General features: G+C 45.7%; 1 protein-coding gene across 1 annotated transcript; it reads left to right on the forward strand.

Annotated features, from left to right (window-relative positions):
- Window positions 1-76: 76 nt before the first annotated feature.
- On the forward strand, window positions 77-19405 carry pdgfab (platelet-derived growth factor alpha polypeptide b; the record flags this gene model as incomplete). The annotated part of the gene is made up of 6 exons (XM_079232653.1): window positions 77-139; window positions 1374-1470; window positions 5912-6046; window positions 7260-7447; window positions 15680-15806; window positions 17300-19405. 6 exons carry the CDS (start codon window positions 77-79, stop codon window positions 17311-17313), a joined length of 624 nt encoding a protein of 207 aa, XP_079088779.1. The 3' UTR covers window positions 17314-19405.
- Window positions 19406-20898: the final 1493 nt, after the last annotated feature.

Here is a 20898-nt window from a genome sequence, read left to right on the forward strand (position 1 = left end):
GGGCCAGGAGCGATTCTGCGGCTCCTACAGAATAGCACCTTTTTCTCGTTCGGGGTTCATTCTGAATTAAAGGGAGATGAGAGCCGCACTTTGTTACTTCCTGCTGTGGACGACGTACCTGCTGCTGGCCACCTCTGAGGTAAAGTTAGCAGGACTCCGCACATCCAGAGAGGTGCGGGCGGTTGGTTTCCTGTGAGGGTGCAAAGTTCTCACGGAGCGCGCATTTCTCCAACAGCCACAACTTCATGCACAGAGAAAGAAACCTACAGAGCAGTAACACTAAGTTGTGCATTCAAGGGATGAAATTAGCCTAGAAGATAAGATTATGAGCCGGGATAATTTAAAGCGTTTCTTCATTTGAATCAACCTATAACCGATCCAAACTGTATTTTACAAGATAATAATAATATAGACTGAGACGCTATTATAAGATCAGTGTGAACATGGATTCTTTTTTTCAAGTAGCACATCAGCTGCAGCTACCATGAGGGTTGTGGCTATACTCGCTTTGGAGAACCAACATCGCGTCTGCATTTGGAAGCATATCACAGTTATTTTTGGCGTTTGTGCCAAATCTGTTTGTAGCCTGAGCCAACTGGGCAAACGTTTTGGTTGGACTAAGCGTTCATGGGAACCGCTCCGGGCGATATAAATAGCCACTGTTCCTGTAAGGCTGCGCGTTAACTTTGAGGTGCCTGCATGACCGCAACAAGTGCAACGTGTGGCGAGCTGCCGTTCACACAGATGTCGCCCCGATTCGCCGTACAGCTCCAAATTCCTTCAGAAAACAGACGGTTTGACGCCGCTTCACCTGGCAGCAGGGAACAGGATGAGTCAAACAATAATTCAAGTCGGTATAGTGGCTCATTGGGATCATTTTATTAATTCGGCATCCAATTAATAGTCAAATAAGTAGTTATATTACAAATATTTCAATTCATGATATGTTTACCACCACCATTGTGTATGTACATATATATTATATATATTTTTAATTATATTTCATATATTATAAAGTATGATCTTCTCAGAAGATCCTAATATAAAATGTCTGATATATTACTTTCAGTCCTGCATCGTTGCTCCCTTGCAGAGCATATAGGCTTCCCTTAATTGCATAATTTCTCAAGGGGATCCGGCGCCACCTTCTCTCCATGTATGAGGGGAGTTTATGGCAATGGGGTAGATCTGCTAGTTGTAATTGGCACATGGTTGCAAAATTGTTCTCTCGGTGATCTTCCTGGTGTTTGTTTGAACCCAGCACGTTTACTTATCCAGACAAACAACTACACAAACCTTTTGCCACTGACCCGACACATCTCTAACCATCATCTCTTGTTTATTTTTTTCGCCCCCCTCGCCGCCCCCTAAAGGAAGTGGAGTTTCCCCAGGAGCTGATAGACAGACTGTCCCACAGTGAAATCCACAGCATCAGCGACCTCCAGCGGCTACTGGACATTGACTCCGTAGGTAAATTCTGCCTCTTGTTACTTTCATCAGCAGACATGTTTAATCCCGACGCCCCAGGTGTTGGTCACACACGTGACACTGCTATTGTGGATGTGACAACACAGAGTAAAGGATGGGGCTAAAAGCAGCTGCAGCATACTGACCTACGCTGTTTTTAGCACCAGTGTGCCTTTATTAGCTGTAGAATTGTGTTCTATTGTGGACTCACTTTTAAACATAGCCTTCTTGGTAGTAGGCTACACCTGAATGTGGTATGGGGACTTTCTATATATATTTCTATAGTGAGGCAACATGTGCTCGCTTAAGGATCAAGCAAAATAACTAGTACATAAATGCATACAAAGGTCATCTAAAATAATCACTCCTGCCTTGTTGTCATTTAAACTGCAATATGCTCAGTACCATTGCTTGATGGATTAATTTATTTTGTAAAAATGAATCACTGGAACCATTGATAATATTGTTGGCATTCACAGATCTACTTTTGTCTCACAATTGGTACATAGGACATAGGTAGCTGATGTTTGAGTGGCATTTAAGTAAATAATATGTAGAGACTCAGCCAATCCTGCAGCTTTAGTGGATTTAGTGATTTGTGAAAGAACAGGGATACCTGTTGTTTCTGCTAATTATAAGTTGTGACCCCTGAAATCCAGCCCTGGCATGCATGCTAAAGCAGTTACCGTGATACTGTTTACTGTACACATGTGACAAAGATGGACTTTCACTGGCAGGCTTTTTTGTTGTTGTGCATAATCTTTCAGCTGCTGCAATAAACTGGCTTTATAGCAACCAGACCGCCACATATGTTGCCCTGTAAACAGAGACAGCGGCTGGCCGGTCAGGCAGGTTTCCTTAGCTTCAGGTTCTTGGAGGTGATACTTCTTCTGTGGTGGGGGACTGGTCTGGCTCAGGCTGTCCTCGATTAAGTTACAGGGGTGCGCTGGAAGAAGCTGTTTGCCTTCACATGAGCCTCTATTTACACAGAGTTTGGCCATATATCAAATGCAGGGCTCTCCTCTAAATATTTGTTGACGGAAATAGGTATTGACTAAATTTGCTTTAACGGTCCCGAATCATGTCAACTACCTCAATGATCAAAGCATGGCAAAGCAACACTAGAGGACTGGTCTTTCACTCAAGTATTCTTCTGTATAACCACATGATTCATTTTCTGATGGACGCATCAATTAGGATGACAAATAGCCTCAGTCCTGTTTCATTTATTAATTAACAATCAAATCAACCTGTACTCTACAGCAGTAATTGCCTAACTTTATGTTGAGCCCAGAATATTTCTCTGGCTGTGCTTCTAGCATGAGAAGAGGTGTTTATAATTGAATTAACATGTCTTTCTTCAAACACAGGAATGTTTTGCAGGGTAACAGTAGTAGGCTGATTATTATTACGAGGACATAAATCTGTCCGACGGCCAGCTTGGCGGCCCAGGCGAGCCCATTAAAAGACCTTTGACGCCAGCCAGAGGGGTATTTTCAGAGCTTTTGTTGCAGATGGCCAGGACAGTAAAGCTACCAGTATAGGCTGAACTGTACAGAGCATAGCATGTCAACCAGGGAAGGAGAAAGGAAAGGCTTATATGAGGTGTTGGTTTAAACCTTTGATCATTGGTACCTGGGAAATGTAACACGGACTGTTGCTGTGTTTTAGAGGTCTCACCGAGGAAATCCTTGATTGTTTTGGTTAAGTCACTATCATATTATTTTGTCATTATCTGAGATCTCTGTCACTGGAAGGATGACTTCATAATTTAGCCTGTAAGGATGTAGATGTGTCAGGATCCCTGGGAAGGCCTGCAGGGCTTTTCTCGCGGCTGTGTGTTTCATTTAGCGCTGCTTTGCTCAGTGCGAGTCTATGTGCACACGTTCTCTTGGATGGTGTCTCCTGCTTTGACTGACAGATGAGATGACCCCGCTGAAGTCTGCAGATGGCTGTCTGGCCCCTGAGGTGCTCCTCTCCTCGCTTTTCTTCCTCTTTAACCCCGTCTCCCTCCTTAGGCGGCCCCCTGGCCTGCCCACTCTTATCTCTCTCACTGAAGGACTTTGACAGAAAAAGGAACCTGACTCTTGGCGTGGGTTGGAGGTGGAGGAGGGAGCAGGACGATTCTGGAGGTTGTGTTCCTGTTACACTTCACTCAGAAAGGCTGCAAGTTGTTGTGCAGTCTGCTTTTTGACAAGCTGGCATACTGTTCAGTGTGTACAGTTGCCCTCGAAAACTAATTTATTGTGCTTCTTGCTTTCACAACTCGCCCATGTGACCTAAGATAATACTTTTTTACTAACTCAGTCATGTAACTGAAACAAGGAAGAGAGACAAAGAGAGAGAATTATGGATGCACTTGTCACAAGGAGTCAAAAACATAGTCGCGGAAGAAAGAAAGAGCGGAGGAGGAGTAAAGGGAGGGAGACGAGGCCCTCAGCTAATGGAGGGAGTAATTTGCGAGTCATGAAAGCCTGATTCATGGTGAGAGACTGTCTCCTGTCGTCTTTTCTCTTGTCTCAGTTTCACGACGCTCTGGATATGTTATTGCTTCTTACTCACCTGGAACCAACAGAGGAGCAAACCCCTCACTCTTTCTATTCCTTTCTCCTTTAACTTCTCTCTTCACTCTATTTTTCTCCTGCATCTTCCTTGCTGATCACTCTGATTGTCTTCTCTCCCCATGTTCCTCCTTTAACCGCAAAGAAAACACCCTCAGAAAGTCCTTTTATTGTGCTGAGAAAAGGACTCTGCAGTCTATAAAGGACTTCTTTATGCTCTCCCTCCCTTTCTCCTGTCAGCTCTGACACAAACTGTCTCCAGTGGTCACAGTGTGACGCCCTCCCTCACTCCAGTCCTTCTCTGAAAGGGGGGAGATGAAGAGAGGGATAGGTAGAGAGAGAGAGAGAGAGAGAGAGAGAGAGAGAGAGAGAGAGAGAGAGAGAGAGAGAGAGAGAGAGAGAGGAGGCACAGTGGGAGTTCTGTCAGTGACCCGCAGTGTTAAAAAGGTTGTCAGGTAGGAAAATCCTCAAGCTGTCATAATGAGTCCACCTGCAGTACAGACAGTCGAGGTGTGTTTGCACACATATGGAAACGATGTGCGACATATATACGGCATGTTCATGTGTGTCTGTGCGCTGGGCCTCAGCTGCAGTCGACACTTCTTTTCTGTGGACTTTTGGTTCTGGGTCACTGGCTGTCTGACTGACAGCATGACAGGTTAAGAAAGAATCCCTCCACTCTCACCGAGGATCAGACCTGAAAAAAAGGAGGCATTCAAAAGCAAATAAACAATCAATCCCGGGGGTGGATTGTGTATAGGTAGAGGAAATCCCTTTAGATGACTCTGGGCAGAGCACAAAGGAGCTGGACGAGGGAAATGTGTTTGCCTGTGGCTAAGCTTTGTGGTGCTGGTGTACATTGGGTTTTAGCATGTTATGGAGGATAATGAGAAGAATTTGTGTAGTTGTGAGTGTGTCTTTGTGTTAAGTGTACAGGTGTAGGATTGTGTCAGCCTGATGGGTATGCTGTACCTACAGACAGGTAGACCCACCCACTTAGCAAACACTCTCAGACTCTGCTCTTTGGGAAAGGGCTGTTTCCTGCGAACATGCTTTATCGCTTTATACTGCTCTGGCACTCTTCTGTAATCCAACTTGTATTCTGGGTGGGGACCAAAACAAGCAAGCTTTATCAGATGACCATGACTGTGAATAAGCTGAACTGGCTATATTAGTCTGGAGTTAGGAAATCTCAAGGAGCCGCCACTGCAGCATAACAAAACATTTACTTTTCCAAGCTGCTGAATGACTGAAAAAGCAAACATTTTCAGGTAAATGAGAAACACCAAACCACCAGTTAGGTGCAGGGATAATGGCGGCTGAGCACCACCTGTTAAATGACCACTTTAGTCCGCAGTTGGCCTGTGAAAGCTGGTTGTTTTTGAAGGAGCATGCTGACTCACCTGCGTCTAGATACTTTATTCCTGCTGGGAAAGTTCAGCCAAATAAGTGAGGCTGACGCACAAAGCTTGCAATTACACAGAGGTTTGTGTAATGTGTGCTTCCTGCCTGTACCATGAGTACTCTGGACTGTTTACTTCAATTTGTGACATCATCAGCAGTCGCCCTGCCAGCCATCAAATTGAAGGGAACCCCTAAGCCCTTCGGGGAATCAAAGCATGTGTTACATACAGCACAAGAGGCCCGTAGGAAGTTACCATCTCATTACGGCCGTGTGACTAACTCAACACATTGTTAGTTGTGGAAGGGGCATATAAAACATCAATAGCGGATCACATTCAGCCTTCTGCTGAGGCTCAGCAACAGTCAACACCCGTGATTAATCGACTCATCACTGGTTTATTGGTTGAAAATGATTTTTTTGTGTTTGCTTCCTCTCTGTGTGACATTCATTAATGAGGCTGCCTTCTGTTTTTGACGAGGTGCGGGAAACAATGTTATCGAGGAGCCCAAGCACCACAAGCACCACAACCTCCAGAAGAACTACTCCCGTCATCACGGTTACTACAATGACCTGAAGAGCTCCCAGCTCCACAGCCGACGCAAGAGGAGCATTGGTAAGACTGAATGAATAGTAAATGCTTCACTGTGCAGCTCAGAGGTTGCATCATGATCACATTTGGCACTATATGCTGTACAGCACAACTTGGCACAACTTATTACAGTGTCATAATGCCCTAACAATAACCTCTATTTGAAATACCCCCCTTGACATTTGAGTTCCTCGGAGATGAAACCGATCTCCAAACCAGTTAGTGGCTTTTATATGGCCTTTCTGTGGATAAAAGTAACCCTAATGAAGACGTCTACCTTGTATTTATGGCAGTCAAGGAATCATGAGAAATGAGACTGGTGTGTGAGGTTGACGAGGACGTCTGACATGAAGCTTTTTAATTGGCCATGGACTTGCAGATCTAAGACACACGCGTCAGGAGAGAAATATATCCTTGAGCGTGGAAATTCCAGGCATTCAGGGCTCAAGTTGCAGCTCGCCTGGGCTTTCTTCATGAAACGCCACGCGGTATGATATCTGATCGAGGAATAGAGAATACCATGTAGTGTGCAATGAGTGTGTTAAGACTGGCTGCGTTTTAGCCACAGCCCTCGCAGAAGTACTGCATTTAAAGCGACACAGGATAAAGCGCCTGGTTGTATTTCACGTATGTGGCCATATCATAATTGTGTGATACATATACCATTTTGGCAGCTGTCCATAAAAGCCTTCACGGTCTGTACATACACACATCATCTTTACGACCTAATCTTACTGTACACCCTCTGTCACATCTTTATGTTTAAGTGCCTGCCAGAGCATTACATCTAAAATGAATGCTTACGGCCTTCCTCTTTTCACTATGACCAACAGGGTCAAAGGCCATTATTAGATTTCCCACCGGCGGACATAAAGGTTTTCTGGCCTAGTAACGCTGCATTAACCCCAGTGAGGGCTCTGAACAAAGGAGCAGTCACTTTCTGTCTCACCGACTTCATCCCAAAGCTCCTTAGCTGATATGAGATCAGCTTTTTGGATAGCTTGTCTTCTTAACAGCTTTAAAGGAGGTTGGGTGTGATCCGAGGTAAGTCGAACAGCTCCCACACCAATTGAGTCATCAAGTATTGAGCAGCGAAGGAATGCATAAAGCAGCTGGAAGTGAAAAGGACGGATTCCAACAACACATCAGCATGCATTCGGAAAATGTGTCACCGAACACTCATGAAGATCAGGCACATGAACCGGGCTCCTCCTTGTCCTTGTCTTTCTACCAGCAGAAGAGGCGGTCCCGGCGGTGTGTAAGACGCGGACGGTAATCTACGAGATCCCCAGGAGCCAAGTGGATCCCACGTCTGCCAACTTCCTGATATGGCCGCCTTGTGTGGAGGTGAAGCGCTGCACAGGCTGCTGCAACACGAGCAACATGCGCTGTCACCCTTCCCGCAAGCACCATCGCACCGTTAAGGTAAGACATACATACACACTCCCTCACAGGCAAGATTGTGAGCAAACTTGTTGAGTTGCTGAAAAGTAATATCCCTACAATCAATCCAAATCAAGTGCAGGGTTAAAAATGCAATATCATATTCACCTCATTCATTCCACAAACACACCCACTTCCACTCACAAATCTCCACCACTTTCCTTCTCACCAGGTAAGTAAATCATATGAGAGGTAAGGTTGGGTTGACCTGTCTACCTTCACGCTCCTTTCCACCCTCTTTACTCCACCGCTACTCTTCATTTCAATCCACCAGCCTCCTCTGAGCCTTCTTGGCCAGTACCCAAATAGTGGTCACCTTACCTCCGCTGCCCCCTCCCTCAGTCGATCACCACCCTCTCTCCTCATCACTCTATCCCATGCTTGGCAAGAGTCCATGGCGGCTGTGCCAGGAAGTGAAGGAGAGAAAGGACAAGGAGGGAGGGTTGTTGGCACCTTCAACCAGGACATCTGTTGAAGGGTTGACCAGAAAGGGATGCTCCTGCCAGACATAAGACAGCCAAACAGACAAAGAGAGAAAGAGCGAGGGGGAAACAGTTTCCTGTACCTTGAGAATGTCTGAGTGTCGTCGGTTACTGCACAGCCATTCGTCCGCTCTCTGTTTGTTTGGCCCTTTGTCTTTTCTGGAAACAGAGAGCCTGGAGGAGGCGAGGCGACAAAGAGAAAGAGAGAGGGATCGAAGGGGGTTGCACTGTTCTCAGCGGTTCTTTGGCATCGCTAGCTTGAAAACATGTCCTTCTGTTCAGGATCAGAGGAGACACCGTGGCTGGAGCTGAGTCGTTTCTCTGCTCTATTTACACGACAGACTTAGCCAGTGCACGGCTCTGTTTGAAGGTATGGCAGTTATGTGCTCTGTTCTGTAAGAGTAAGAGACAAGCGGGGGATAAACAGGATAGCCTGGAACACTCTGACTGTGTTTGTGTTTCTCTCTCTGGACTCTGTTGTCTCTTTAATCATTGTGATCTTGCCCGGCCATGGGCACTGGGACATCGAGCAGGGTTTTAAAGATACCGCCTCAATATACCTGCAGAGTATTAAAACAAATTTCAGCCCCGCCTGCCTGCCTCCTTCCCCTTGGCACTCTGGCTCAGGTCAGGAAGGTTTTCAGTACGGATGGGAGGAAATTCTCCTCTTTTAGTCTTATCGTCTCTTAGTCATAGATCAGACAGTAACGGTGCTCTGAAAAGATGACCATTGTAGGGCACGGGGAACTGCACATGGTTTATGATCAGAGATGCTGACTCACAGTGCGGTAAGAGCTCTGATATACACAACAACCTGTCTGGCTGTGTGCAGGCTTGTCAGTCTCTCGGCCTGCCAGTAGGTGCTTCAATAGGAGCTCTGTCTGTGACAGCACTGACGGGTGCGGATGGAGAAAGACTGACGACAACGGACAAGATACTATAGATTCAGCTATTCCTGGAATGCCACGTTCCATGCAACTTTAGACGTGTCCCCCTTGTGACACTGAGGACAAAATGAGCACACAGACAGGCGTGGCGGGCAGGGATTCATGGGGTTGTTTTCCATGCGTTTCCATTCGCGGGCGAGGGGGGCCGAGAGGCGTCGTATCCCTGGAAAGGTCATTCGTCAGGGCTCGCTCCGGTCAGGAGACATTCACCACGTTGTGTGTGAGAAACATTGTCTCATGCCAAGTTTTTTTTTCTCGGTCTGTCCTCTGAGCAGTTAGTCTGAATAGGGGTTCAGTTTGTGCTTCTCCCTCCATTTATTAGAAAGCTAAAAATGTTGCCCGTCTACCCTGGGCCTGACTTGTTTTCCTTCTGCTGGCCAAGGATGGGAAAAGAACACATCTTCTGTGTTTCTTTCCATCTCATGCCACTATGCATTTGTCCAAATGCACCTTCATTTATTTATTTATTCCCCCTCTTCTGTTTCTATCCCTCTTTCTTTTTTCATGCAATGGACCCAAAAAAAGAGAACGGGTCTGTGCAAGCCCTTTACTGTACAAGCCTGTCCTGTTCAGTGGCAGGGTAATAAAAAACTTTAAATAGGACTAGCCTGAGGGAGGAAAAGGGGCAGATATTAAAGTCACTCTCTTTCTTTTACATGGTCTCCCTTTTCCCCTCATTTAATTCGTTTGCATTTCTCTCTCACTTCTTTTGCACTTTGGTCATTTTCTTTGGTGTATCTCTAAACCGTGTGTGTGTGTGTGTGTGTGTGTGTGTGTGTGTGTGTGTGTGTAGGGTGCATCACAGTTGTTGTCAGCATGCCTTAGCATAGCAAAGACAAAGTAAATGAGAATAGTGTAAAGATCAGATGAATCAGATTTAGAGCAGGTATGAAAAAAAGAGATCAAGTGAGAGAGGCAGAGGTGCAAATAGAGACAGACAGTCGTGGAAACAGACAGAAGAGAGTCAAACAGAATTCTTAATGAGTTTTCATGTATTCAGACTCTATCATCCCAGCATTCTTTTAGCTCCTCCTTCACCCCCATCCCACCTCCTTTTGCACTTTCAATGACACCACATTCACTCCCAGCATCTTGGCTCTCCCCTGTTCTTTTCCATCGAAGTGGTTCCTTTTGGTGTTTTATCACTAAAGACTGGCAGAACAGTTTGGCCATTTTGCTACAAGTTGCTACAATCTAGATATGACATGAAATAACATGAAATTAAATAGCAGAATTAGTTCTATAATTGGTCCCCTTTGGTTGTTCATTTATAACCTGTCCTTTTTTTTGCCTCCTTCTCCTGTATTCCTTTTGTCCTTCCTCCTCACGTCTTCCTCTCTGTCTGCTGCAGCTGTGTCCAGTATTTCTGATAGCTTCCTCAGTGTTTTGGCTGCGATCCTTGCTAGACGAACTTGCTCATAAAACAACTGGAGATTTTGGATAGGACTGAAGAGAATAGTAAACAATGTGTGTGTGTGTGTGTGTGTGTGTGTGTGTGTGTGTGTGTGTGTGTGTGTGTGTGTGTGTGTGTGTGTGTGTGTGTGTGAAGTCTTTGTGCATATGAATGTGTGTGAATCTCAGTGTGTGAATCTAAATGCCTCTCTGTTTGTTCTTCCTATGGGGCTGATTAAACAGCCCATGAAACCGGCAAAGAATGGAGCTGTCACTCATCCGCTCACTCATTAACTCTTAAGGCTTCTGCAGTAGATTTGGGCTCTAAGTTCATCGTATTCTCCTTCCTCATCCACAAAACCACATGAGCAGACAAGCGGTACAAGTACGGTACTCCAGGAAATCCAAAAGTTTGCTTGTGGTTTTTGCTGGACGAACACACCGCTGACGGTAAACGAGGTGTTCTTCTTGATTCAAGAACAGCACAGAGAGTGCTTGGAATTATGGAAACAAATAATATGGGGAAAGCATAAATGAGCTGCTAATTATACTCTTGAGTCTCCCCTGAAATCATAAATTACAGTATGTGTACTGTAAATCGTATTTGAATGTTTTTTTATTTTTTTAAATGAACACAATTACGATCTATAGGAGCCATACATGAGAACGAACCCTTTTCATTGCCTCCATGAGTTGCTTTCATCTAATCAGTAGGGCATAATTAACTAACAATGAAGCTCAGTTTCTCTCGTTTGGTTTGGTTTAGGAGCTGGATACTTTTGATGGTCCTTAAAGCATACATACAAGTATTTTGCAGAGGTCGGAGAGGGTTGTCGGCGCACATCTGTGTAAACCCAAGAAGGGAGATTGTTTGTGTGTGTGTGTGTGTGTGTGTGTTTGTGTGTGTGTGTGTGTGTGTGTGTGTGTGTGAGAGAGAGCGCTCTATGCTATGCTACGTAAACCCGCCCACCGCAGCGCAGGGACAAGGCCATTTGTGTGAAGCGGCAACAAGACGAAGACGGGCCACAGAGTAATGAAGTGTTGATGGCTGCTGGATCAAAGTGGAGGCTGACAGAGGCCAGGCGGATATAGCCACAGTGCTGAGTGTGGGGGTCCACACATCTCATTGCACTAGCCCTGGCCCCGACCCCATCACACACACATGCACACCTACACACACACACACACACGGGCAGTTACCTCAGCGACTGTGGGTCAGATCCGGGTGTTGGGGGAAGCAGTAGCTGTAGCCCTGCGGTTGTGTGGGACCCTGACTTACGGGGTGTTTCATAAATAAAAGGCAGTGTGACGGTGATACAGTGAGCATGATTTATGGTCGTCTGAAGGGTCCTGTGGATTACGTGAGGAGGGGGGGTTAGATGGGACTGAGGGGCCCCCCTGTTTGAAGTCCTGTGCAGCTGTGAATTATTTCCCCTTTGATTCACTCAACTCTTCTACTAGACGAAGAAGGGTGAGAGAGTTTGTGTGTGTGTATAAATGTGTGTGTGCGTTGTGCACGGCAGGGGTTGTGGGGCGGGTCAGAGACCATGGGAGCGTCCCGACTAAGCCAGAAGCCAGAGAGTTTGGCTACTGCTGCACCGGCTGGAATGCATCAGCTTGAGCAGGAAAAGTAGCAGCCGTATTTTAATCATATTTTACTTCGTTTCTGTATTTTCCTTCACTCCTCCTCTCCTGTCCTCCCTTTCGCTCTTCCCCTCTGACTTCATCCTCCCCCTCCAACTCTCTTCTCCGCTCAGTCTCGGAGTCTGATTGTCTGTTCTGTGAAATATTTGTTCACTCCCTCCTCACTCTTTCTGTCTCGCTCCTGCAACAGAGCCATCTCCCACTCTCTAATTTTACCCCTCTGCCAGTCTTTGCCATTTACCGTACGTTTTTGTTCTCTTTCATTAAAATCCTATTTACTCTTTCAAGTGCTCAGTGTAATGTCTTTCTCATCTGCAATTGTTCTTTAAAGACAGGCAGGGGGGCAAAACATAAATGGGAAGATTACGCATCTTTGGATGCTTTGATATTTGATATTGCACGATGATTCTTTTAGTGTCTGAGAGGAAGGGAGGCACATGATGAGGTCAGGGGCAAATAGATATTCACATCAGGTGACACATAAATATGTGTGTGTGTGTGGGAGAGAGACGTGGGGAGAACGCGGTCTGCCATGAAGTTCGTTTTTAGCATTGGAGACCTATGAGTGACTCTCCTGGCTTCCTCTCCTTTCCACACCTGTGATAACCCCTTCCACCCGCGTGTGTGTGTGTGTGTGTGTGTGTGTGTGTGTGTGTGTGTGTGTGTGTGTGTGTGTTGTGGGAGGCTGAAGCAGAGGGTAGCAGCAGGTTGTCTAATGTTCAGGCGGCTGCGTTTTCTGTGATTTGCTCTCTTCACGTTCCTCCTTCCCACAACTTTCCTTACCTTTCCTCCACTTTGCTCAGAGTTGTAGCATCTCAACAAGAGCTCTTTGTTTGCGGGGCACAAGCTCTGCAAGTCACCCTCCTGATAAATGAATTGCCACCCCGCTCTGCCTCTTTCCACCCCTCCACTCTCCAAACACAAACACACATTCTTTTTTTTTTTGTGCTTGCTTCTGTCACTGTTCCAGTTTACGATGGCCCGCGGTGCACGTTCACAACCCTGTTGTGTTTTCCTTGGAAAGCCGGAGTAAAACTTTCCCCTCCATCATGCTCTCATCAGAGCTCCGTGCTCAGGGAATTCCCAATTAGTCCGAGCGGGACAATCGGCTCCACACAGAGGGCCGCTGAGACACTGAGGACAAACTGAAGGGGGTGCACTTCCCAGAGCCCCCTACCTCACCCCAACCCTCTGGATCGGATATCATTCCACAGCCACTTCTCAGGGCCCCGGATTTCTGGGGAGTTTAGATCGGTTTGATTTATACAAAGAGAGGCCCCTCGTCATAGCATGGGGGTCTCTTTCTGATGTATGTTTTATGGGGGAAGTCATTGACTGTGGCCGGGGAGGAAGTCGGTGTCCTTTGTGTGGCAAAGAAGTGGCTTAAAATGGGAGAATAAAATATGGATGTAAAGTGGAGAAATTATAGGAGGGTAGACCGCCATTCCTGAAGCGTCAACACGAGAAACAGGAAACAAGACAGAAAGAGAGCGTGTTGACAAAGTGGGCAGAGCAGTATTACAGCACAGTTATAGACATTCACAGACAAATATGAAAGTGTAAGTGTGCTTTTGTGTGTGTCCTGCTGGGAGTGTTTTTAACCATGCTGTGTGAGGGGCAAAGACACAAGCCTACTGCTGGGCCTCTTCTCTTCAAGGGTGTTCATCGCTCTATCCATCTGTCAATAGCTGTTTGTTTGGCCAGAAGAGTTTGGTTGTGTGTGTGTGTCATAAGGATCAGCCTCAGTGAGAAGTGTCAGACATTTCTGACTCTTTTGGCCTTGTTGCCGTCAAACCCCCCTCAGCTCAGAGATTCAGCAGAGCCGTCCGCAGAGACAGCTGCATGTTTCATCTCTCAGTCAGATCCTTTGATTAAATATTAGCAATGATTTTCTGGGAAATTCACGTGTTTCTGTGTTACTGTCTGCACCTTTCTTCTATTTATCCTGTCAGCTTTAGTGTAATAAAGCTCCCTGGTGAGTAACCCAGAAACTAAATGTTAATAGGTAACACATGAATGTCATCTAATGCTAATCATGGTCAGTCCCTCCTCCCCTTCCTTAAATAACACCCTCTGTTTGCACACACATACACACACACACGCACACACACACACACACACACACACACACACACACCTACACACACACACACACACACACACACCGCCGTTCCCTAATGAGAGTGATGGTCCACCTTCCTGCTCTCAGTTCTTCCCTGCTCTGGCCCTTTCACCCGCCCTCTCTCTCTCTCTCTCTCTCTCTCTCTCTCTCTCTCTCTCTCTCTCTCTCTCTCTCTCTGTCAGGGCCGATAACAGCAACCCAGACACCATTGTCCTCTGTTTGCTCACTGCATACCTCCTCTGCTTGCTTACCCTCTTTTCACTCCCTCTCTTCTTTCTCGTTCTCTTCTCTCCATGGAAAGAAACAGTTGCAAAAGAAGCAGCTGGTGAAACCACCGGCCCCTGATTTCTGTTTTAGCCTTCCCCGATGACCCTCCTCTCGTTCTTACAGCGCTGACATGAGGCAGCTCAAGTTGTGTGAATGTCAACATTTTACTTTGTTTTATCAGACAGGGATTGGTATGTTCATTTTTTTTGCTTGACTAATTCACCACTGAGAGCCAGCCTTGGCAGTATGCCATCACAGGATAGAGGAAGAAAGCCTCTCATCAGTTCTGGCCCTCCGTCTGTGCATGTGTGAGCCTCATGCTGACTGCAAAACAGTGTTGTTCATAACACCGGAGAGCGCTGGGAGATTGTCGGCCAATATCCTCTCTCGTGCAGCGACCAGGAAGATGGGTGAAGCAGGGGATATTGTTTCCATGTGGCCCCCGGGCCCTCAATGGTGGATGGGAAGGTTACCTGCCCTTGGCACTCACATCAGAGAGGGAAGAGCATGTAGCCACCTCCCAGAGTTACACAACAAGATCATCATAACCTCCAAGCAACCTTCTCTATTCAGCTTTCATCTAAGCTTTAATCAACATAGCCTATTCATAACCCTCCGAGGATTGGTCCTTTTCATTACTAGCTGTTGGGTGGGAAGTGGAGGTCAGACATGTTGTGTTAAACTGAGAGGGTGTTAGCTGGACCGAGGGATCGGAATTCCTGCATTACATTTGTGTTTGTTACATTGGAAGGCTGATTTCTGGGATTGTACCGCCGAGATTAGACCACGTAAGCTATATTTCTTGCATGCACATGTTAAGCAGCACTTTCCCTAACCTATGAAGAGGTATTAACGTGGTTTAAAAGCAGCCTACATGTCAGAACAAGGCGAGGGAGTTTAGGTGTGTGTCTGTCTGGATGTGGATGCTCCATGCCGAGGAGGGAGGGGGGATCCCAGCCTCTCTTCTCCTGCCAGGGTAAAGCTTCCCTGGGCTTTAGGGCGTACACCGCTCCCCCCTACCCTCCATCTCTCCTCTCCCATTGTTTGAGCTTGCTTGGACAAGGTCATGTACTCCATTCAGTATTTACACACCTGATCAACAGCCCACAGAGCACACAGCGAGCGGAACCCGATGCATCAGCCTCTGAGGAATGCTGCCGTCACACTTCAAACACAGGGAGGCGTAGTGACGGCCGGCGTTTTTTTTTATGAATCGGTTTATGAAAGAGTCATCAGTCACAGCGCTACGCCTCTCGATGTTTGCGGATGGGCGTTTATTGATGACACAAGCACGGCGAAGAGTAATGATGGCACTGGAGCTGGCTCTGCAAGCTAACCTCTACTCTCTTCCTCACTTCAGGTAGCAAAGGTGGAGTACGTGAAGAGGAGACCCAAGCTGAAAGAGGTCTTTGTGCGGTTAGAAGACCACCTGGAGTGTGTGTGTGCATCACAACATCATGTTGTGGAGCACTCGGATGCAGAAACAGGTAAATGTGACCCTCAAACTTTCAAATTCTTACCTAATCACAAATAGTGTCTCAGAATCGCTTTTTTGCAGAACAATTACACTAAGGTTGAATTTGATGGCTGAGTCCTGCTCGCATCCCTGCGTCATCATGCATCATTGTGTTTCTCGTTCCTCATGTCTGTCTGATGGTCTCGCTCTCTTTCTCTCTCTCTCTTCCTCTCTCTCTCTCTCTGTCTGGCTTTGGCTTTGCACTGGATGACCCATTTTCTATGACTGCTTCCAAACAGACAGACACACCTGTGAGGTGGCCTGCTATTGCAAAACTGTAAAGCTTGTGTGTTTGTGCCTTGTTAGACGAGGATGTGTGTGTGTGTGTGTGTGTGTGTGTGTGTGTGTGTGTGTGTGTGTGCACGCTCGCGTGTGTGTGTTTGTGTGTGTGAAAGTGTATGTGAGTCTGTGTGTTAAGGGAGGGTGTCCAAAGGCTGCTTGGCATGACAGCAGGTAAATCCACCAGAGCCTTGATCTGAAGCCTTTCTCTCCCTGGGAGCAGATAAGTGCTGATGTGTGCTGATAAGGCATCTGAAGTATTTATAGTGTGTTATATCTTTGCACCCTCTGCGTCTGTCCCAGGGCTGTTGTGCCTCTCTCTCTGTATCATAAACCCTGCTTCTTGCTTTTAACCCTCCGTCCTATCCAACTTTGTGTTTTCAGGCCACCGTAGGGCTAAAGGTAAAAAAAGGAAACCTAAAAAGCTAAGGCCCAGCAAGGATTTATTGGCGACATAATAAAGTTGCACTCATTACCCAAAGTCCACTGAAGAGCTGTGAAGGGAACAGGTAGGACTTTAGCAACATGGCGTCCTCTCACCTTTTGGCACTGCAATCGCCCTATCAGGGCACAGGTTGGTCTGCCAATCACCATCACCAATCACATCACAGCCAATCAGTGTGAGAAGAGGGAGGGCTAAGGCGTACCATGCTCTGTGCCGAATGCTGCATGCTGATTTTGAGGCCTGCTGAGCATGCACACCACATACAGTACATATGCTTTGTGTCACAGTTTCGTGCTTGTCGTGTGGTTGTGTGCACTGTTTTTGTTGTGCTATACAGTAACACCCAGCGTATGTCACTGTTTGTTTCACGGCTTAAAAGACACCTTGGCTTTTTTCGTGTCATTACCAATTATGTTCTTCTCTCTCATCTGTCTGTAACTAAAAGAGAGAGGATGCAAACAAATGAACCACAGAAGTTTTCTTGCCCGGCTCTTGGTCTTTTTCACATGAAATGACATAATAATATGTTTTCTGATCACTCTCTTTGAAATCTGGACAAACCTGATTCAGAACATTGTGGATCTTGTGTGTGTTGTGTCAGCTTGTTTGAAATGCATGAGTTATGCAATTGGGCACAAAATGCAATAAATCGTATTCTTATCATGATGAAACCCACGTGTTGTGTGTGTGTGTGTGTAATGGTGATATTAATCTCATCTTTCTCTCTCTCTCTCCCACAGTGGACGTGAGGTGAGACCAATCAGAACAAGGGACTTCAGCATGGGAGGGACCTAAATAGAGGATGTCACCAACAGGAGACCTGCTCTGTCCTCTTCCCCACTGCCGTGCAACCTTCGTTTCAAAAGGACAAACTTTTCTGTTAAGACGAGAGACTAAAAACAAACAACAGACAAAAATGAATAAGATGCCAAAGGTGCTTTTAAAAAAAATTAAAAACAGTAAACAGTGATGATGACGTCGTCTGTGGAACGCCACCTACCCAGACAACTGAACCCTGCTGCTGATTAAGAAGAAAAGAGAGGACGATAGGGTAGCTCGGGGCAAGGCAGACAGAGGCCGAAGGGAGATGATGAAAGGGATTTGTGTTGAACATTTTGAGACTTTGTTTGAACAAGACGCACAACAGAAACAGCTATGAAACAGTTGGATCAAACGTTTGTGGGAATCCGGTGCTCAGACTCCAAAACAGCGGTGGATGACCTCCAGCTGGGCGACATAAAAGTGCCCCGCGCTGTGTAAATGACTCTTGATGAGAGAAAGAGAGATAAAGGAAAAACAATGGAAAGAGAGAAAGAGAGAGACAAATGGAAGTGTTTTTTTTTCCTAAAAACTCCATGGAGTATCAAACATTTTGAGATTTTGGATGTTTGCTCTGAGTAAAGAGGAGATCTTCTCTGCGACCCCTGTGGGTCTGTGACTTTGCCCACTTGCTATGTACAGTTAAATTTGAAAAGGAAGATGCGCCGCTACTTACAAACTATTTATATGTGTGGACGTTTGCTTTCTGTCTCTTCCAGAACAAAAGAAAGAACAAAAAGATGTTTTAATAATTTTGGAGACATGCAAGAGTTCTGTGTGGTCCGGTTCTTTGTAACCATCAGTATCACAATCTCAACGTCTTTTTTTGTTATTGTTGTCATCCATGTTTCTTATTATATTACAGTATATCTGAATGATGTCAAGTCTTGTTTATGGTTTGGATATATGTGTGCAAGGAGGAGATATGAGAGTCAGTACAGGAAGATGCTTTATTTTTGTTATGAAATATATTAAGCTTACTTATATCCAAGCAGGAATTATGTTTATTTCTTTTGTTGTGGTTGAATGCCTGTATTTAATCCATTGGAAAAGATGCAAAAATGTGGGCAGGAGGTGAAATAGACAGGGGAGAAAAGTCTGCCACTGCCCAGTCCATTATATTCACAAAAACATGCATACAGCACATTAAAGTATGTTCATGCCAATCACACAAACATGTTAGAGCAACTGTAGTGTGCATGTATGCCAGAATTTCTCTCCTACATGAGGCTATTTTCCCCTCTTAACACTGATAATGAAGATGCCCGCCCGCTCTGCTTTACAAGCACACATGTTGTTCCTGCAGTGAGCAAAGTCCACCTTAAAGAGTGAATGAGCGAGCAAAGCAAATCGACAAGCGCATGAATGGGCTCCTTGTTTGGTTAGGCTTTACTCCTCTGTTGACAGGAGAGCAAATCTCTGATCACTCCACCCTGTGAAGGTACTGGCACCTTAAACAGCCCACATACCATCAGGACAGATGATGATGAGTGCTCAGAGGTGGCCTGACAGCAGTACAGTGCTGGCCTGAACCCACGCCTAGATGGAACAAACAGTGACTTCCTTACCTTGTCCTGTAACCACGTTGACACATTCAGGGCCAACGTGGTTACACGTTGGCCCTGAATGTGTAACCAAGGCCAACGTGTCGCGAAAACAACGGTCGTCTTCCACCCCGCGTTCAAATGAGGAAGTCCAAGGCAAAATAGTGAGTCACTGTGAAGTGATTCAAGTGAAAGTCAAACGAGAAAAGTTGCATTGAAACATGGCAGATCACACACAGCCCATCTGTGAATTAACTAACAATCAGTTGACCGGTGCTATATTTATAAGGCTGATGTTTCATCACTGCTTGCATTCACATCCATGTAAGATAGTGTTCTTAGCAAACCAGGGACTAGCTTAGAGCTATTTGATTCAAGAAAATGCCATTTCATTAAGCCTTATTTACTTTTCTTTTGGCCTTCCATTGGATAAAGACAGCAATAATCATAATTTATATATTTATGTTTTCAACAATAAATATATTTCTGCTTATGAAATTGTTCACTGAATGTTGAGTCCCATAATTTGTTTGCTTTGTGTCTCAAGGATGGTATTTTAGGATAAATTTAGGGATAGAACGATGTCATGCAGCTCTAAATGGGCACAGTCCAATGGGCACAAAGTGAGGTTATGGAAAGTAAGAATTAAGTAAATCAGCAATATTAAACTATGGCAGAAAGAAAGAGGAAAATAAACCTAGAGGTTAGGGGACCACCCTGCACTTGCAAAAACCCTTACCTGTTCCCTTATTAGTGACAGACTTTCTAGTAAATTTGATCCATCTAACTGTGTAACATGCGAAAATTTGAAAAGATGATGTTATTTTACGTGAATGGAGTCCACATGTGTTGGTGCCGCCGCAGGAGGCAGGACAGAAGCTGGATGTGAGGGTGGTGTATACAGGAAATGTGAGCTTTTCCAGGCTTGAAGGCTGAGCAGGAGCTGGGCTTTACTCCAGGATCCACCAGCAGCAGACGGTAGGTGCTGGGGGCTTTATTACTTTTTCCTGAGCAGCTCACCCTAATCCCAGGGCTAAGGGACATGAAAGTCTCCCTCCTCTGAAGAAAGGCAAAACATAAAAGAGAGAAAGGATCAGAGAGACAGCAGCTCTGCAAGCCAGTGGAACAGGGATAAAGTGAATAAAGTAAAGATAAAAGGAAGAGGAGAGGCTTGATTGATTTTATTGTTTTTATCTGACATTCACAGCTTCATTCACAAGGACGAAGCGAAGGCAGGATTGAGGAGTCAGTATAGTGTGTGCAGTGTATTCAGGAAATAGAGAGCAATATGTCATGGTGGGGAAGGAGGAGGAGGATGGAGCAGAGGAGAGAGGGGTGGAAATACCACGAGGAGTAAAAGTGCAAGGGGATGTATGGAGAGGAGTGAAAATGAAGAAAAGAGGGAACCAAGTGGACTCAGGATGTGGGTAATCGGCACCACAGCGAGAGGGGGCAGACAGGGCAGCACTAAGTGGACATGCTTTCATAAACAATGCCAGAGGGGGACAAGGGGGCAGACAAGGTGTGAAGAGGGTTGCTGAATGGGCTCTGTGTGTGTGCAGTTGAACAATAAAAAGAGAGGTCTCCCAGTGTGAAACATGGACCACTGGAATTTTGTGATTTGACTACCCACAATGCTCAGGGTCAGGGTTCAGGGTCCAGGGGTCGCGTGGGGGATGTTGCTGGTGGTGCAAAGTGGCGGATGCATTTTAAAGCTTTAATCACCTGCCACCATTTCCATGTTTACTGTAAATAAATTGTACTTTCGGTAAGTTTCATGTTTTTATATTATTGGATATAAAACTAGATCTAATTGACAGCTGAGAGTTCACAGCCTCGACTACATCAGAAGCAGCATCGACTACTTCCTTCCCAGATTACCAATCTCGTAACCTTTGCTTCATTACTTACACCCCTCTCTTCCCTCTATCATCCTGCCTTTCCTCTTTCCCTCCATGTCACCCTGTTATGTTTCT

This window comes from Taurulus bubalis (assembly GCF_910589615.1).
Source record: "Taurulus bubalis genome assembly, chromosome: 17".
Taxonomy (NCBI): Eukaryota; Metazoa; Chordata; class Actinopteri; order Perciformes; family Cottidae; genus Taurulus; species Taurulus bubalis.